Below are 14647 nucleotides of genomic sequence, written 5' to 3' on the forward strand. Positions count from 1 at the left end.
GGGATCCCGACAATCATTAGCCCGACGTCGGGATCCCGACTGCCCGGACTCAGACCTCATGGTGAGCGCAACAAAGCCCCTTGCGGGCTCGCTGCGCTAGCCACGCTGCAGGCACGGTGGCTCTCTACCCTTGCCACCTATTCTATTCTCCCTCTATGGGGGTCGTGGACCCCGAGGAGGGAAAATAGCGGGTGGCCGTCGGGCACCCGTCTGTCTGCGTTTTGACAGTCGGGATCCCGACGTCGGGTAAATGAATGTCGGGACCGCGTCCGACACCCAAAGAAATTCACTGCATGAATTGCTCCGTCTGGCGCTATCGAATAGCCACAGGCATGCACAACACTTGAATTCCCCCCACAGAGCAGCGGATCATCATTTGCCTTTTATTATATAGGATGATAAAAGCTACGGTACTTGTTTCCTATCTGGGCGCCCAGGTTTTCAACGTACGGCACCGTAATGAAATCGGATCGCATCGCATCGGATTCGGCACTCGATGATGTACGATTGCATACGATGCTATCCGATCCGATCCGATTTAATTTTAAATCGGATCGCATCGCATGCGGTGACGCGATCAACCCCGATTTTTACATTGGAATCAATGTTAAATGGTCCCTGAGACCCGATTTTACATTGATTTCAATGTAATAACCCCGCAAACCCACGATTTGTATAGGAAACCCCCCCCTGATGGTTTAAAATGCGCCTCCATTGTTAACGCCACCCCAGTATTGACGTCAACCCGAAGCGTGGCGAGCGGCGGCGATACGCGTCCTCCGACTTTTTCATACCCCCACTATCCACGTCGGCGTGGAGTTGAGAATAGAATAGTGTGGCGAGCGCAGCGAGCCACCGTGCCCGAAGCGTGGCGAGCGCAGCGAGCCCCGCGAGGGGACGCGGATACCTGCGAAGCCCGCGAGGGGACACGGATACCTGTGAAGTATCCGCGTCCCCTCGCCACGCTTCGGGCTCGGTGGCTCGCTGCGCTCGCCACACTTTCTATTCTCAACTCCACGCCGACGTGGATAGTGGGGGTATGAAAAAGTCGGAGGACGCGTACCGCCGCCGCTCGCCACGCTTCGGGTTGACGTCAATACTGGGGTGGCGTTAACAATGGAGGCGCATTTTAAACCATCAGGGGGGGTTTCCTATATATCCTATGGGCCAACCATAAAATCAGGAACGAAATCGGATCGCATCGCATCGCATCGTTCAATATCGTGTATGTGCATTTGTGGTATCCGATGCGATGCGATCCGATTTTTATACGGAGAATAGCATGGTGCGCTATTAACGTAGCGGGCGCCCAGATAGGAAACAAGTACCAAAGCTACATCCCATGTTTTATTCCAATTATACAAATATTCCATTTACTTACCATCTGCTTTTCAACCTGTAACTTGATCCGCTCAGCCTCCTGTTTTCTTTGTAAATAATCATTCCTGGAACAATAGTGTTAAATAGTCACACATTGTAGCAGTGACTAGTATACTCAAAAAGCATTATATCAAAAATGTGACGGGAATACGATAATAGGAATGCAAGCAGATATCTTATTATGTTTTTTTTTGGTGCTCTAAAGTTGAAAGCACATAGTGTATTATTATTATTCTTTACAAATGAAGCACATATAGAAGTGTTTAAAAAGCAAAGACCTTTTCTTCCTCCTCAACAAATGACAAACCACAGGGTTCCAATGCCCAGGAATACTGAAATACCAGAGAAACCTAAATATGCCTCTGTCCCTTGAGATCTAGGGGTTTATTTACTAAGATGGGAGTTATATTGAAGATGGGATGTTGCTATAGGCAACCAATCAGATTCTATCACAGATGGAGCCATACTTGTTGTTACCGCCAGGGCGCCAGACACTCACATCTGGCGGCTAACGCGGTGGCGCATGTGCTTGTGCGTCCATTGCCGGGAATGGGGTGTTGGAGGCGCATGTGCGCCATTGGAGATGCATGCACGCCGGAGTCCCCCGGCGGGCCGTGGCTATTGGCACACCGGCGACACACCGGTGAGCGTGGCTCCAACTGTATCTTCTAGAAGGTTCGAAATAAATAAGAAGTGATTTTGATTTGTTGCTATGGGCAACATCCCTCTTTTAATAGAACTCTGATCCTAATAAATAAACCACCTAGTCCAGTGGTTCACAAACTGTGTCCATGGCACCCTGGGGTACCTTGGGGGACTTGCAGGGTTACCCTGGTTTGGTGGTCCATGACCAATTCAGAATGTCTATGACTAATGTAATAGGCAAATTGTGGGCAACCAGAAGTGAATCCTGCTCATTACCACATAATTGACACTAAGGGCCAGATGTATCAAGCTTCAAAAAGTGATAAACTGGAGAGTGATAAACAACCAGCCAATCAGCTACTACCTGCCTTATTACAGACTGTGGGAAAGATGTATTAAGCCTTAATAATAGATAAATGCAAGGGTGATAAAGAGAGATAAACGTCCAGCCAATCAGCTCCTCACTGACTTTTTTCAAACACAGGCTGTAACATGGCAGGATGTGATTGATTGGACATTTATCTCTCTTTATCACCCTTGCATTTATCTCTTGTTAAGGCTTAATACATCTTCCCCACAGTCTGTAATAAGGCAGGTAGTAGCTGATTGGCTGGTTGTTTATCACTCTCCATTTTATCACTTTTGAAGCTTGATACATCTGGCCCTAAAGGGGCATACACACGTAAAGATCTGTGCTAAGCAATTTTGCTGGTGTCAAGATCTCCCATGGAGAGCACATACACACACAGAGATTTGTGCTAAGCTATTTTGCCAAGCAATTTTGCTTAAGCAAAAAAAGGCTGGGCAGTTGTTCAGAATGAGAGATTACGATCAGTATCTCTAATTTTGTAGACACAGAGAGATTTGCAGTCATTTGCTAAGCAAAGAAAGAATCTGATTGGTTGTTAAAATCAACATCGACTCATTTTTAGATGCTTTAGTAAATTTACCCCTGAGTACAAATACAAATAAATACAATGAACACTGAGCTGGTAATAGTGAAGGAAGCGGGAAGCGAAACGCGAGCTGGCCATACCAGCTGTATTCTATTACCAGCCATTCACTATTACATACCTCCCAACTGTCACGATTTTAGAGGGACAGTCCCGATTTTCGGGTCCTGTCCCGCTGTCCCACCCGCGGCAGGCATTTTCCCGCTGGGGGGGGGGGTGGCAGTTGGGAGACCCCCAATCTAGTAGAATAGACGCTGTGCTAATTAGCATAAGCCGCGCCCTCATTTGCATACGCCCCGCCCCCTTTTCACCGCGCGAGTGTCCCTATTTCATACGGACAGAAGTTGGGAGGTATGCTATTACCAGCTCAGCGCTCATTGTATTTAGCCATTGTAAGGGCTGTAATGTGTTAATGTTTTGAAATGCTGTATGTCTGTTCCCTGCAGCGGTGTCAGTGTCCACGCTGAATTCTCAGCAGCCATCGGCATGTTTCACGGTGCACCAATTTATTTGATCTAAGATTGCCGTAATTATTACTGCATTGCAGTGGTAGTGGTCAAACTATATTTGCATTGAAGAGGTACTTTTTACCTATGTGACTTACACATGACCTCTTGTAATAATAATAAATTCTTTACTAAAGCGGCATTATATTTAGTTCAAAGCAAACCTATGATTCCAAAGTATCATCATTTAAACAATTATTGTTCAACTCAGGGACAATATACTAGAGTATCATTCCTCCTTTATTCCACAGTAAGGGCCTTATTTTGGTTCATTCTTTCTGACAAAATCCTTCTTAGATGGGCAAAACCATGTGCACTGCAGGTGGGGCAGGTGTTACTTGTGCAGAGAGAATTAGATTTGGGTGGGGTTTCACTTCAAAGTGAGATCTATATTGCAGTGTAAAAATAAAGCAGTCAGTATTTTCCCTGCACAGAAACAAAATTACTCACCCAAATCTAATTCTCTCTGCACATGTTACATCTGCCCCCCCTGCAGTGCACATGGTTTTGTCCATCTAAAAAGGATTTTGTCAGAAAGAATGAACCAAAATAAGGCCCTAATAGACATTTGGCAGGGACTGAAGTTTCAATCAGTCTGCCAATCATTGTGAATACTGCATGATGGCTCTCCCTTTTTGCTATGCACGGTCTTAGCATACAAGTGCTCTATGCTAGCTTCTAGCCTAAATACAAAACAGCGCTGCACCGGTATTGGGATGCAAAACAGAGGAAACTAATATAACTTACTGTATCAATATAAACTTATAACCAGCCTCAATAAACAACACCTGTGTGCATATATATAAATAAAACCTGTCACAGTCACCCCAGTACAATTGGAGACTTCATATATATATATATCTATAGTGCACGAATGAATAGGGCTATTCAAGCTATACGGAATTTAGGACACTGATAATACATGGTGTAAAATGCAATAATTAAACAACATTGTTCCATTTTAAATAAGCTTTGATATGAGGCAATATTGGACAAGGAAGCGGTTACCTTTAAACAATGTTACTACATAAGGTTTTTTTTATATTTCGCAGTTTTAAACAAAGAACTAATAAAGGTTACATTTTATTGTGATTTATTTCTCTTTAGGTGCGCCATGCCGTGACACATTCATTCTGTCTTTGCTATTATTTCAATGGCTCACATACCTACCAAGAGCTAGCATACTAAGCATGCAGCCCATCCCTGTAACTGCTACAGGGATCCCATACTCTTATGGATACGCCATGATAAAGAGACCACAGCCTAGAGACTATTATACATAACAGAACTCACTGCTTGAGGCTATTGTACATGTGGCAGGTGGCTGGTGACTAAAGCCCAGAACCCATTTCCCAGCGCACAATGGCGTACCTTCTTTTTGACCAATGTACAAATTGAAGCCTATTCCTGTGCCAAAGTATTAAGTTAGTGGAAGCCCTCAGGCAGCCCCAGTTCTAGATTGTGAATCTGCTATGAGCCCATTAGATGACAGCAGCTCCATGTCCTCTCCCCTCCAGCAGTTTTCATGGTTGCCAGTAGGACCACTCTGCATGGGGTAGATGCCTTGGGGATACATGTCCTTTTGTACACTTGTACTGTATAATGTAGACATCCCTTGTGATTTATATTGAAGCATTCCTTACCACTGATCCGGGGAGTTGACTCTTTGGTTTATCTGCGGACCATAGTGGGGCTGATGGGGTTGCGGCTGTACGTTGTTCAGCCTGGCGTAATAATGGTCATATTTGCCTTGTAGTCTTCCAGCTGCTGCTCTTTCTAGAACCTCCTCCCTAGGCCTCCAATTCTGTCCATGCACCTAATGAAATCAGCAATAAGCACAAACACATTTATTTCTCAAGGAGGAAGTCCTACTTGCAGATCAGCGTCACGCTCCTTCCCCTAGGAAAGGCCTCATGCAATACTACTGGAGGCAAACTGGTCACCTTGGCTGGATTGTTGTGCTGCACATGGGAAGGTGGTTTCCACTCGTTCCTGTGAGGGTATTCCACTCGCTTTGTTGGGGTCACCACCTTACGCCTTGGAGGATGGACATCCTGAACTCTGACTTTGTCTCCCCTTGGAACTTAAGGAAGATACAAATAAAGAAAATGTGCATAGGAATGGGAAATACAGGCCAAGAATGTGCTGCCAGCCTTCGGTGCAGTAAACACATAAGAGTGTGGGCTTTAATGAGCAGGAATATTGTTGATCCCCTTGAACTGCTTAGGAGCTTCCTGGGCAGCAGGATCACATGCGATATATCGCATGCTGTACTTTTGTATGTGATATATCGCATGCAATCCAGCGTGCTGCTGGAGGCTGTCCGATCCAACAGATCCTAAGTGCAGCACTTGCGATCTAGGGGCTGCGTTGCGCATGGGACTGCGCATCAGTTCGTATCCACAACACATGCGATTTGCCCGATTCCTCGGCCTGAATCATCGAGCTTTAGTCGGTTTATGCAGGTTATGTATGTGTATCCAACTGAACATAAAACAGTACCTAGATAGTTTGTGGTCACTGTTCCCACACTAAGATCTATGAGGATTGATACTACTAACACCAAAATGTTTATTCAACATAACTACATTATTTTAGGACATCATAAATAGTCAAACAATATATCACCAAAAAGTACGTAAAATTCTGTACAACATGCCTTTCTACAACGACACAGTCCTAATATAGAATACCAATGTATGCTCAGGTTAAACTGTGCCTATTGCCGATCCACTGGAGGCAGCCATCTTGTAGGCCAAACCAATATTACAAGAATGAAGCTTATGAATTTAGTTGGGACAATGGAATGGGTCACAAAGGGCTTCCCTCACAACTGCCATGTTGTAAAATGACAACATTCCTCAAGAATTTGTAATTTATTTATAGATTGGATTGTCAAGGATATGGATTTGTCTCACAAAATGGCTGCCTCCAATATGTGTGGGCCAAGGGCATGCAATATGTGTGGGCCAAGGGCATGCATTTTCCTGCATAATAAAAACAGCATTCTCTACATATACATTACTGGTTAAGAGAACTGTAACCTTAAATAACAACTAGGTAAAGTTTTATTTTTACATCAGACAAGTACATGTAAAAAAAAATACATTTATATAACTGTATTACCTGGTGAGGGCTTAGGTGTGACAGGCTCCCGCGGCTGTCTCACTGGCGCTGGCTGTTTCCTGTGCAGTACTGTGTGGCTGAACTCCTCCTTCATTAGCTAGACAGCCAGCAGATGACAGCCATAGTTACTTATACATTGCTCTATACCCAGAGTAAGTCAGACCAGTGCATTGCACTTTTTCTATACAAAGCCCGGATGGCACATTCCTTACCTCTGGACTCAAAAAACTGTTTATCCGCTTCTCTAGAAAAGGCTTCTTCAGTATGGAGTTAATGGATGGTCTGTCCCGTGTGGATATTTTAAAGAGTTGAGAGATTAGGATCCTAAGGTCGTAGGAATACCTTGTAGAAACTGGTTCATAGTGCCCGCGGCAAATCTTCAGCACCAGTTGTTTTAAGTTGCCAGCTTCAAACTTAATTAAACAAATGCACAATATTTAGTAAATGAAAAAGAAAAACCTCTAAAATCTATAAAATCACAAACAAAATAATGACTACCTGCCACCTCCATATACTGGAGACAGCCAGCCTCATAGCTGATGCCTGACTAACATCTATACAGGGCTTACATAGGCCCTTATTCTGGTTGGTGCGGTAATAGCCGCGTGCGTTCGTGCCGCAGATGTTTTGTGTCTGCGCATGTGCAGAGGCGTCTCTGCGCATGTGCGAGCGGGGCGTACGGCCAAATCCCGCATGAAATGTGAACACTCCGAACAGGGGGTGGAGAGGGGCGTGAAGGGCTATTTGGGTTCATTACCATATGGGGCGTTCCCATGCAAACGCTGGGCGTACGTATGGTAATGCGGCCGTGACGCACGTGTAGGGGGCGGACACAGGGCCGGTGCTAGGGTATTGGGCGCCCTCCTGCAAACCATAATTTTGCGCCCTCCCTTCCATACCTTATAATAGAGACCCTGCATGCTTGAGGCACGCACAGTAAAAAAGGGGGTATGTTCTCACAAGGAGTGTTTTTAAATTACAGCACACAGCAGCATAATCTTATACATATTACACTGCATGTAGTGTTACTTATTTACATTACACCACACACTAGTGTCTCTTATTCATGTTACAACACACAGTACAGCACTTAATGTTACTTCAGACAGCAGTACCCCTTATACACATTATGCCACACAGTAGTGCCCCTTATATATAATGCCAACAGTAATAGTTCCTTTTACATATGATGCCCACAGTAAATGCCGCTTACACATTATGACCAGAGTAGTGCAAGTTACACATAATGTCCACCAGTGGTCAAAGTGGAATTTTTAAAGTGGGGTATGGAAAAGTCAATGTTGTTGCTCGCGCTCTGGAAAAAGGGGTGTGTTCTTGAGTGTAGTGTGCCACGCCATATACCTCTAATACACATTATGCAACACAATAGTAGACCCCATAATACTTGCCCTTTAAACATTATGCGACACACAATGACCCAAAATTCAAATGGAATTAGCCAAAAATCACGTTATACCACACGGATGGAGCAAAACTTCACGTTAAGGTGCTCATACATGTAGCGATGTGCTCCGTGCATTTTTAACTAGATCGTGTTGCATCTGGTTAAAAACATCTGCGATATGCTAAAGCAGCGTCGGTTTGAAATAGATGTGATGCGATCTAGTTCATAAAGAAGCACATACTTTTTGTGCTTTGCGATGTGGGGGACTGCCCGTCACCATGCAAAACAGGATTGCTCTGTGTATAGGCACCTTTATGCCAAAATGAAAGTGCAAAAATTCACGTCATGCCACCCAGATTTAGCCCAAATTCACAGCATGTCACCCAGACTGAGCCAAAATTCACATTATGCAACATATATTGAGACAAAATTCACGTTATGTCACCCAGATTGAGCTAAAATTCACATCATGCCACCCAGATTAAGCTAAAATTCACATCATGCCATCTGGACTGAGCCAAAATTCACATCATGCCACCCAGATTGAGCTAAAATTCACATCACGCCACCAGATTGAGCTAAAATTCACATCATGCCACCCGGACTGAGCCAAAATTCACATCATGCCACCCGGACTGAGCCAAAATTCACATCATGCCACCCGGACTGAGCCAAAATTCACATCATGCCACCCGGACTGAGCCAAAATTCACATCATGCCACCCGGACTGAGCTAAAAATCACATCATGCCACCCGGACTGAGCCAAAATTCACATCATGCCACCCGGACTGAGACAAAATTCACATTATGCAACACGTTTTGAGACAAAATTCATGTCATGCCATCCGGATTGAGCCAAAACTCACATCTTGCCACCCAGGTTGAGATAAAATTTATGTTATGCTACATGGATTTAAAGAAAAAAAAATTCACATTTTGCCACACGGATTGAGCCAAACTTGACATATAATTTGGGGAGGCAGGGACCAGGGAAGAGGGGACAGGGACCAGGAATGACACAGTGATAGGGACAGGAGGGACCAGGGAACGATGCAAGGACAGGGACTGGGGGATGATGCAGGGACAGGGATCGGGGGATGATGCAGGGGCATTGACCGGGGGGGGGGGGGGGTGCAAGGACTGGGGGACACAGGGACTGGGGGGACAAAGGGACAGGGTAGGACACAGGGACAGGGACCAGGGGGGATGCAGTAACAGAGACCTACCAGGGGTCCAACAGTGATGCCTGGCAGATCTCCAAGGGTGGGGAGGATGATAGCCGGGTGCCCCCTTCTAGTACAGCACATGCACTGTCACTGGCAACCTCATGCACAGCTGAGCACACTCACTCTTTCTCCCGGCGGCTCCTCAGTCAGGCTGCACGCACACTGCACAGTGCAGCCTGCAGAGCGCCGAGCATAGGACACAGAGGGGGAGCTCCATGCTGATCGGCGCTCCCTCTCTCTGTCCTAGGCACGGTGTCCTGTAGGCTGCACTGATCAGTGTGCAGCGTGCCTGATTGAGGAGCCGCCGGGAGAAACAGTGAGTGTGCAAGCACAAGCAGGAAGGACACGCTGTATCGCTCTCAATGTATGTGGAGGACGGAGAGCAGCAGCGCTGCATCGGATTCTAGTTTTAAAACATTTGGGAGACAATGAGTGAGACAGTGAATGAGCTGTGACACTCGACAGGAGTAGTGTTAATGGAGGGGAGAGCGCCTCTCAGGTCCGGCGCCTACCTGCTTTGCAGGCTCTGCTGAGCGGGTAGCGCCGGCCCTGGGCGGACATATGACATCGCCGGATGTCAGCTGCCCGCCCAGATCCCTGCTTTTGCACTGAAAAATGTCCGTGTGGTCTGAGGTTGCGGGAGCTGGTGGAGCACTCGGTCCTGCATTCGATGGTCTGCGACCATCGAATGATGGGGGAGGTTCCCTGAGATGGAGGAGGCGTATTCCGTGAAAAATACACGTGCGGTCCGTTCGGCCAGCTTCTTACCGCGCACGGACGGAGTTGGCGATCCGTATGGAAGGCGGGGTTTCGCACGCACGGTCCTGGCCGCATAATCGGATCCGGCCGCACCGATCAGAATAAGGGCCATAGTCTGAGAATGCAAAAGGACATCACATCCATGCCTCAAAATCAATGTGCCGCACAAAACACTTGTTTTGTTACCATGCCATTCGTCCTATGAGCATCATGGTGCACACCCACTTTCCACTGTAGCGGGGCACCACATCAGGGTGAGTCCTGATTGAGAACGGCACAGATGGTGCAAACATGAGGCTTCTGATGATGAGGAAATGGCCCTGTGGCCGAACTCATAGCATGGATAAGCAATCATAGAAATGGACCCTTAACCCTTTGAGTGCCAACATCTGTGTGAGAGATGAAAAATGATTGGCTAAAAAAGCCAGCGCCGCTCATATTTGCTATATATAAATTCAAATGAAAAAAAATAAAAAAGATTATGGGGGAAATTTACTAAGATGTGTATTCTGCTTCACATGTGATGTTGCTATGGGCAACCAATCAGAATCTACTTCTTATTTACTTAGCACCCTCTAGAAGATAGGAGACTGTATAAAAGGTAAACTTTATAGGTCACTATGATGAATAAATATGTTTGCTTGGCAATTTTAACAACAATTTTGACAAATTCACTTGTCACTCAAAGGGTTAAACACATCCTCTCTTATTTTAATAATTTAAACTGAAGTCATTGTTCTTCAATGGTGCATATGTAGCAACAGTTGCCCCCCACAGGCCAAGTAACTTACATTATCTATGTATGAATGGCTATAGAGACTGTTGATTTAAAGTGAATAAGACTATACACTCCTCAGAATGCAATATGCACTTGTTTGTATCCTCAACAATACATTCTGCCAGGGCCGGCGCTACCCAATCAGCAGCTCCTGCAAAGCAGGGAGGAGCCATGCTGGAAAGGCGCTGTTTCCCTCCCTGCTCTGCTAAAGCTGCCTCAGCCCTCACTGTCACTGCCTCCTGCACGCCGCCCAGGGGCGGGCGGCAGTATAAAGATTTACTCCCTGCACCGCGAGTGCACACAGCCTGCATGCCGCTCGCAGTGCATGTCTGACAGCGGGCGGCTGTATGGAGAGGCTGAGCAGCTCACTGCACCGCGCACACACTGTCCTCCTCCTGCGACCTGCCCCCTCTTCCTCACGGACACTTGCGCTGAGGCATGTAGCGCTGTCTGTGAATGCCTGGATGACATGTCATGTCCGGATCCACCCCCTACCCATTGCTCCCTGCGCCACTCAACTGTCAATCAAATGACGAACAGGCAGCAGCGCCGCCTCCCCTTCCTTCCCTCTTCTCAGTGTGCTGTGCCAGTGCCGCTGCCAGTCCTCAACACTCCGCCCCCTCTATCTCCTCCCCTCTTCTTCCATCTCCTCCATCTTTCCCCTCCTTTCCCCCTCAGTCACGAGTACTGCTTTCGGATCGCATTGCACACACATTGCATGCATGTCGTGCGATGCGATCTAGCCCATAACGTATGCGATTCTCGCAGCGCGTATGGGCACCTTTAGTGCCAGCAACATTTTGTGGACACAGCACTGAGATGGTGTATGCATACATGTACCCGAGATCCTCCATAGAATTACGCTCCCACAATCGGGCTGCAGCTTGTTGCAATGGCAATGTGAAAGGGCGCAAAATGTATGGTTTGCAGGAGGGCGCCGGACACCCTAGCACCGACCCTGCATTCTGCCTACTGTATCATTGGCGTTTTGTAAGGCCTGTACTGGCTTTGTACCGACTTTCTGGGTCTCGACTACAACTGTCCAGTATAGGAAAAGGGGTGTGATCACACCCCCTTTACGCATGCTCACGCCCCCTGTTCAGAAGTTGTACCGAGGAGGGTATGCTGTATATCATAGAGAATATTGCTCACCGGGTGTTTCAGTGTACACAGTTCATACAGCACACATCCTAATGACCAAACATCCCTGAAACACAGACAGAAAATAAGAGGAAAAGGTTTAGCTACAGCCTGGATACTGACAGGGATGACACCCCCTACCCCCACCCCATTATGTGTATTGTGAACAAGGTGGAATGCAAGAAAGCAATACCAGTGGCGTAACTACAGTAAGGCAGCCCCGGCTGCCGCTTGGGGGAGCGAGCGGCAGAGGGTTTTGAGTGGGCGCTGGCGGCCAGCGCACGCAGCACTTACATGCCTGCCGCCCCGCTGGCTGAGGCTGAGCGCCGGAGTCAGCCGTGGCGCAGGCGCGGCCATGAAACCCAATGACTGTCTCTCAGGTACTGTACACAGAGCCGGCTATTGGCTTCTGTGTACAATATAGGCGGGCGTGTGGGCGGCGGCAGCCTGGGACGTCAGAGGGGGAAGCAGCAGTGTCTTCTGGGCTCTCTGCCTCTCTCCTGCTGCTTACCCGTTATGGGTGTGATGTCACATGCTGATGAGGAGCTGGGAAGCCTGCAGGGCCGGTGCAAGGCACCGGAGCGCCCCAGGCGAGTCGGGGTGGGGGCGCCCCGGTGCCGGGGGGGGGGGGAGGGTACCTGTCCTGCGGCGCTGTGTATTTAAATCTGGCGGCGGAGGCAGCGGGGGTCCCCGCAGTCCATTAGAAATCACGAGCGCTATCCGCCGGGCTATGCGGAAGCGCTTCTAGTGTGAAAACACTGGCAGCACGCTGATTGGCTGAGATCAGCGTGCGCCGTGCTGCCAGAGTAGATAGACAGCCCCACCGCCCACCCAGTCCAGTCCTCACAATTATTATTATTATCATAGAGGTGCATTTTTTTATACAAAAATAAAGAAATACATTTAAAATATATGTATGTATGTATGTATGTATGTATGTATGTATGTATGTATGGGCACCACAAACTTTTTGCCAGGTGGGGAGCAAAATTTAAAGTTTACCCCCAGGTAAAATCTACCACTGTCTCTGCCTAAAGTGAAGCCAGATGCAGTCTGTGAGACTGCTCTGACTTCAATGTGACTGGAAGTGACTTCCTATTGGAAGTCCGACCTGCCAGTCACTCAAGGCAGTCCCATTGGGAGGTGTTCCCTCCCTCAGGGATGCCTCTCTCTGCACATATGCGCTGCAGCCCCCAAAACAGGTTATGCACATGCGCAGTACCGCAGACAATACTGCGCATGTGCCATACCCGGGAACTGGATTAATGCTGGGTACACACCAGGACGACTAGGGCCCGATCAGCACAATCTAGATCCGATTCCGATCAATTGGATGCAGATTGTGTGCTGATTGGGCCCTTTTCTGAGCTGGTGTGGAGCGATTCCGATCCGATGCGCGGTCCCGCGGGTCGGTCGGTCGTTATTGAGATCCTACCTGCTGCAGGTAGGATCTCAATGACGACCATACAACCGGGTGCGGGTCGCCATCGGATCGGACCCGCTCACGGTGCACATCGTGAGCGGGTCGTGCCCTCCCGCGTCATCGTGAGCGGGTCGGACGAGACACTGACGACCCGCTCACGATGTGCATCGTGAGCAGGTCGTCCTGGTGTGTACCCCACATAAGCCTCCGGGGGCTGCTGCAAAGGCAGCCCATGGAGTCTTGAGCCAGTGCATGCACTGTATGTATGAAGTTACTGCGCATGCGCAGGCCCTGTGCAGAGGTCTGGCGGCCGGGACGGCATGGGGATCATGGCATCAGCAGCGGAGGGGGTGGGGGCCACATTGCGTCAGCCCCCCTCCTCCTAAATGGTAAGAGTCGACACTGAGAAGATTCCAATGTCAACCAATCAGCTGCTACATATAATTGTATAGACTGAACATGCTAAATATTATCTCAGAGCTATTTGGTTGCCATTGGAGTGTGGTGTGTAAAATTCTATCAATATCAACATTATGAAAGTGTCATAATGCAGTAGTGCATGTCAACACTGTCAATGTTGAAATACTGGCTGCTTACCCCCTACAGGACCTATGGCAGTCTACAGCGTTCATATAATTATAGTAGCATGAAACATCAAATGAATATCTTCTGTGGAGATAGGACCTCTTGTTCTCTAGTAAGGACTAATGCTGCACCGCTGCCCTATCACTGGTGGAAGCCCCACTGGAGAAGATTCACCAGCTGTCTCTGGGAGCAGCGCTTGGGAGGCCTATTCCTCAGTATCTTGCCATCACTATTGCTTCACCATCTTAAGATGTAGAAGGAGGAAATAATAATAATATTAACTTACGTTTTGTTGTTATAAGGTCGGTTTTCACAGATCTCTGGCGATAGGTAATAAGGTGTCCCCACGCATGTGCGTGCCAGCTCCATCGTGCTTTAGTGGAAATATCAAAGAGCAAAACACATTTGTATTACTATTATCAGCTTAGCAAATATAGAGGGTCATTTACAATGCTCCAGAAATGCAGGCACAGAATATGGTGGCTGGCTTGGGACATACATTTTTGCATGAACCATTTGTAGTATATCAGATGAGCTATGATGGCGAGCAGTGCCTATTGCTCGCCGTCATAGCCCTCTCTCAGTATTCAACTGAATTCTGCACATATACAAATCAAACTGACAAAGTACAAATTTGGCACATGCAATAAGTGAGAGTACATTGGACTTAAAAATGAATTATTACATTTTTCATTATACTAGCCCATGAGCCAACAAAT

The 14647-nt window shown here is 47.4% G+C and overlaps 1 protein-coding gene across 2 annotated transcripts in view; it reads right to left on the reverse strand.

Moving 5' to 3' along the window:
* LOC146057900 (serine/threonine-protein kinase Nek5-like) overlaps positions 1 to 14647 on the reverse strand; it is a 63180-nt gene that overhangs the window by 21017 nt on the left and 27516 nt on the right. For both annotated transcript variants that reach the window (XM_083169714.1, XM_083169713.1), the window contains exons 7-13: positions 14215 to 14301; positions 11933 to 11987; positions 6823 to 7023; positions 6611 to 6707; positions 5428 to 5567; positions 5128 to 5300; positions 1382 to 1445 (exon numbers count right to left, since the gene is read on the reverse strand). In XM_083169714.1, coding sequence (XP_083025840.1) covers positions 1382 to 1445; positions 5128 to 5300; positions 5428 to 5567; positions 6611 to 6707; positions 6823 to 7023; positions 11933 to 11987; positions 14215 to 14301 — 817 coding nt within the window. The remainder of the gene's footprint in view (positions 1 to 1381; positions 1446 to 5127; positions 5301 to 5427; positions 5568 to 6610; positions 6708 to 6822; positions 7024 to 11932; positions 11988 to 14214; positions 14302 to 14647) is intronic.

The sequence above is a fragment of the Crinia signifera genome, chromosome 2 (assembly GCF_055691185.1).
Source record: "Crinia signifera chromosome 2, ASM5569118v1, whole genome shotgun sequence".
Lineage (NCBI taxonomy): Eukaryota > Metazoa > Chordata > Amphibia > Anura > Myobatrachidae > Crinia > Crinia signifera.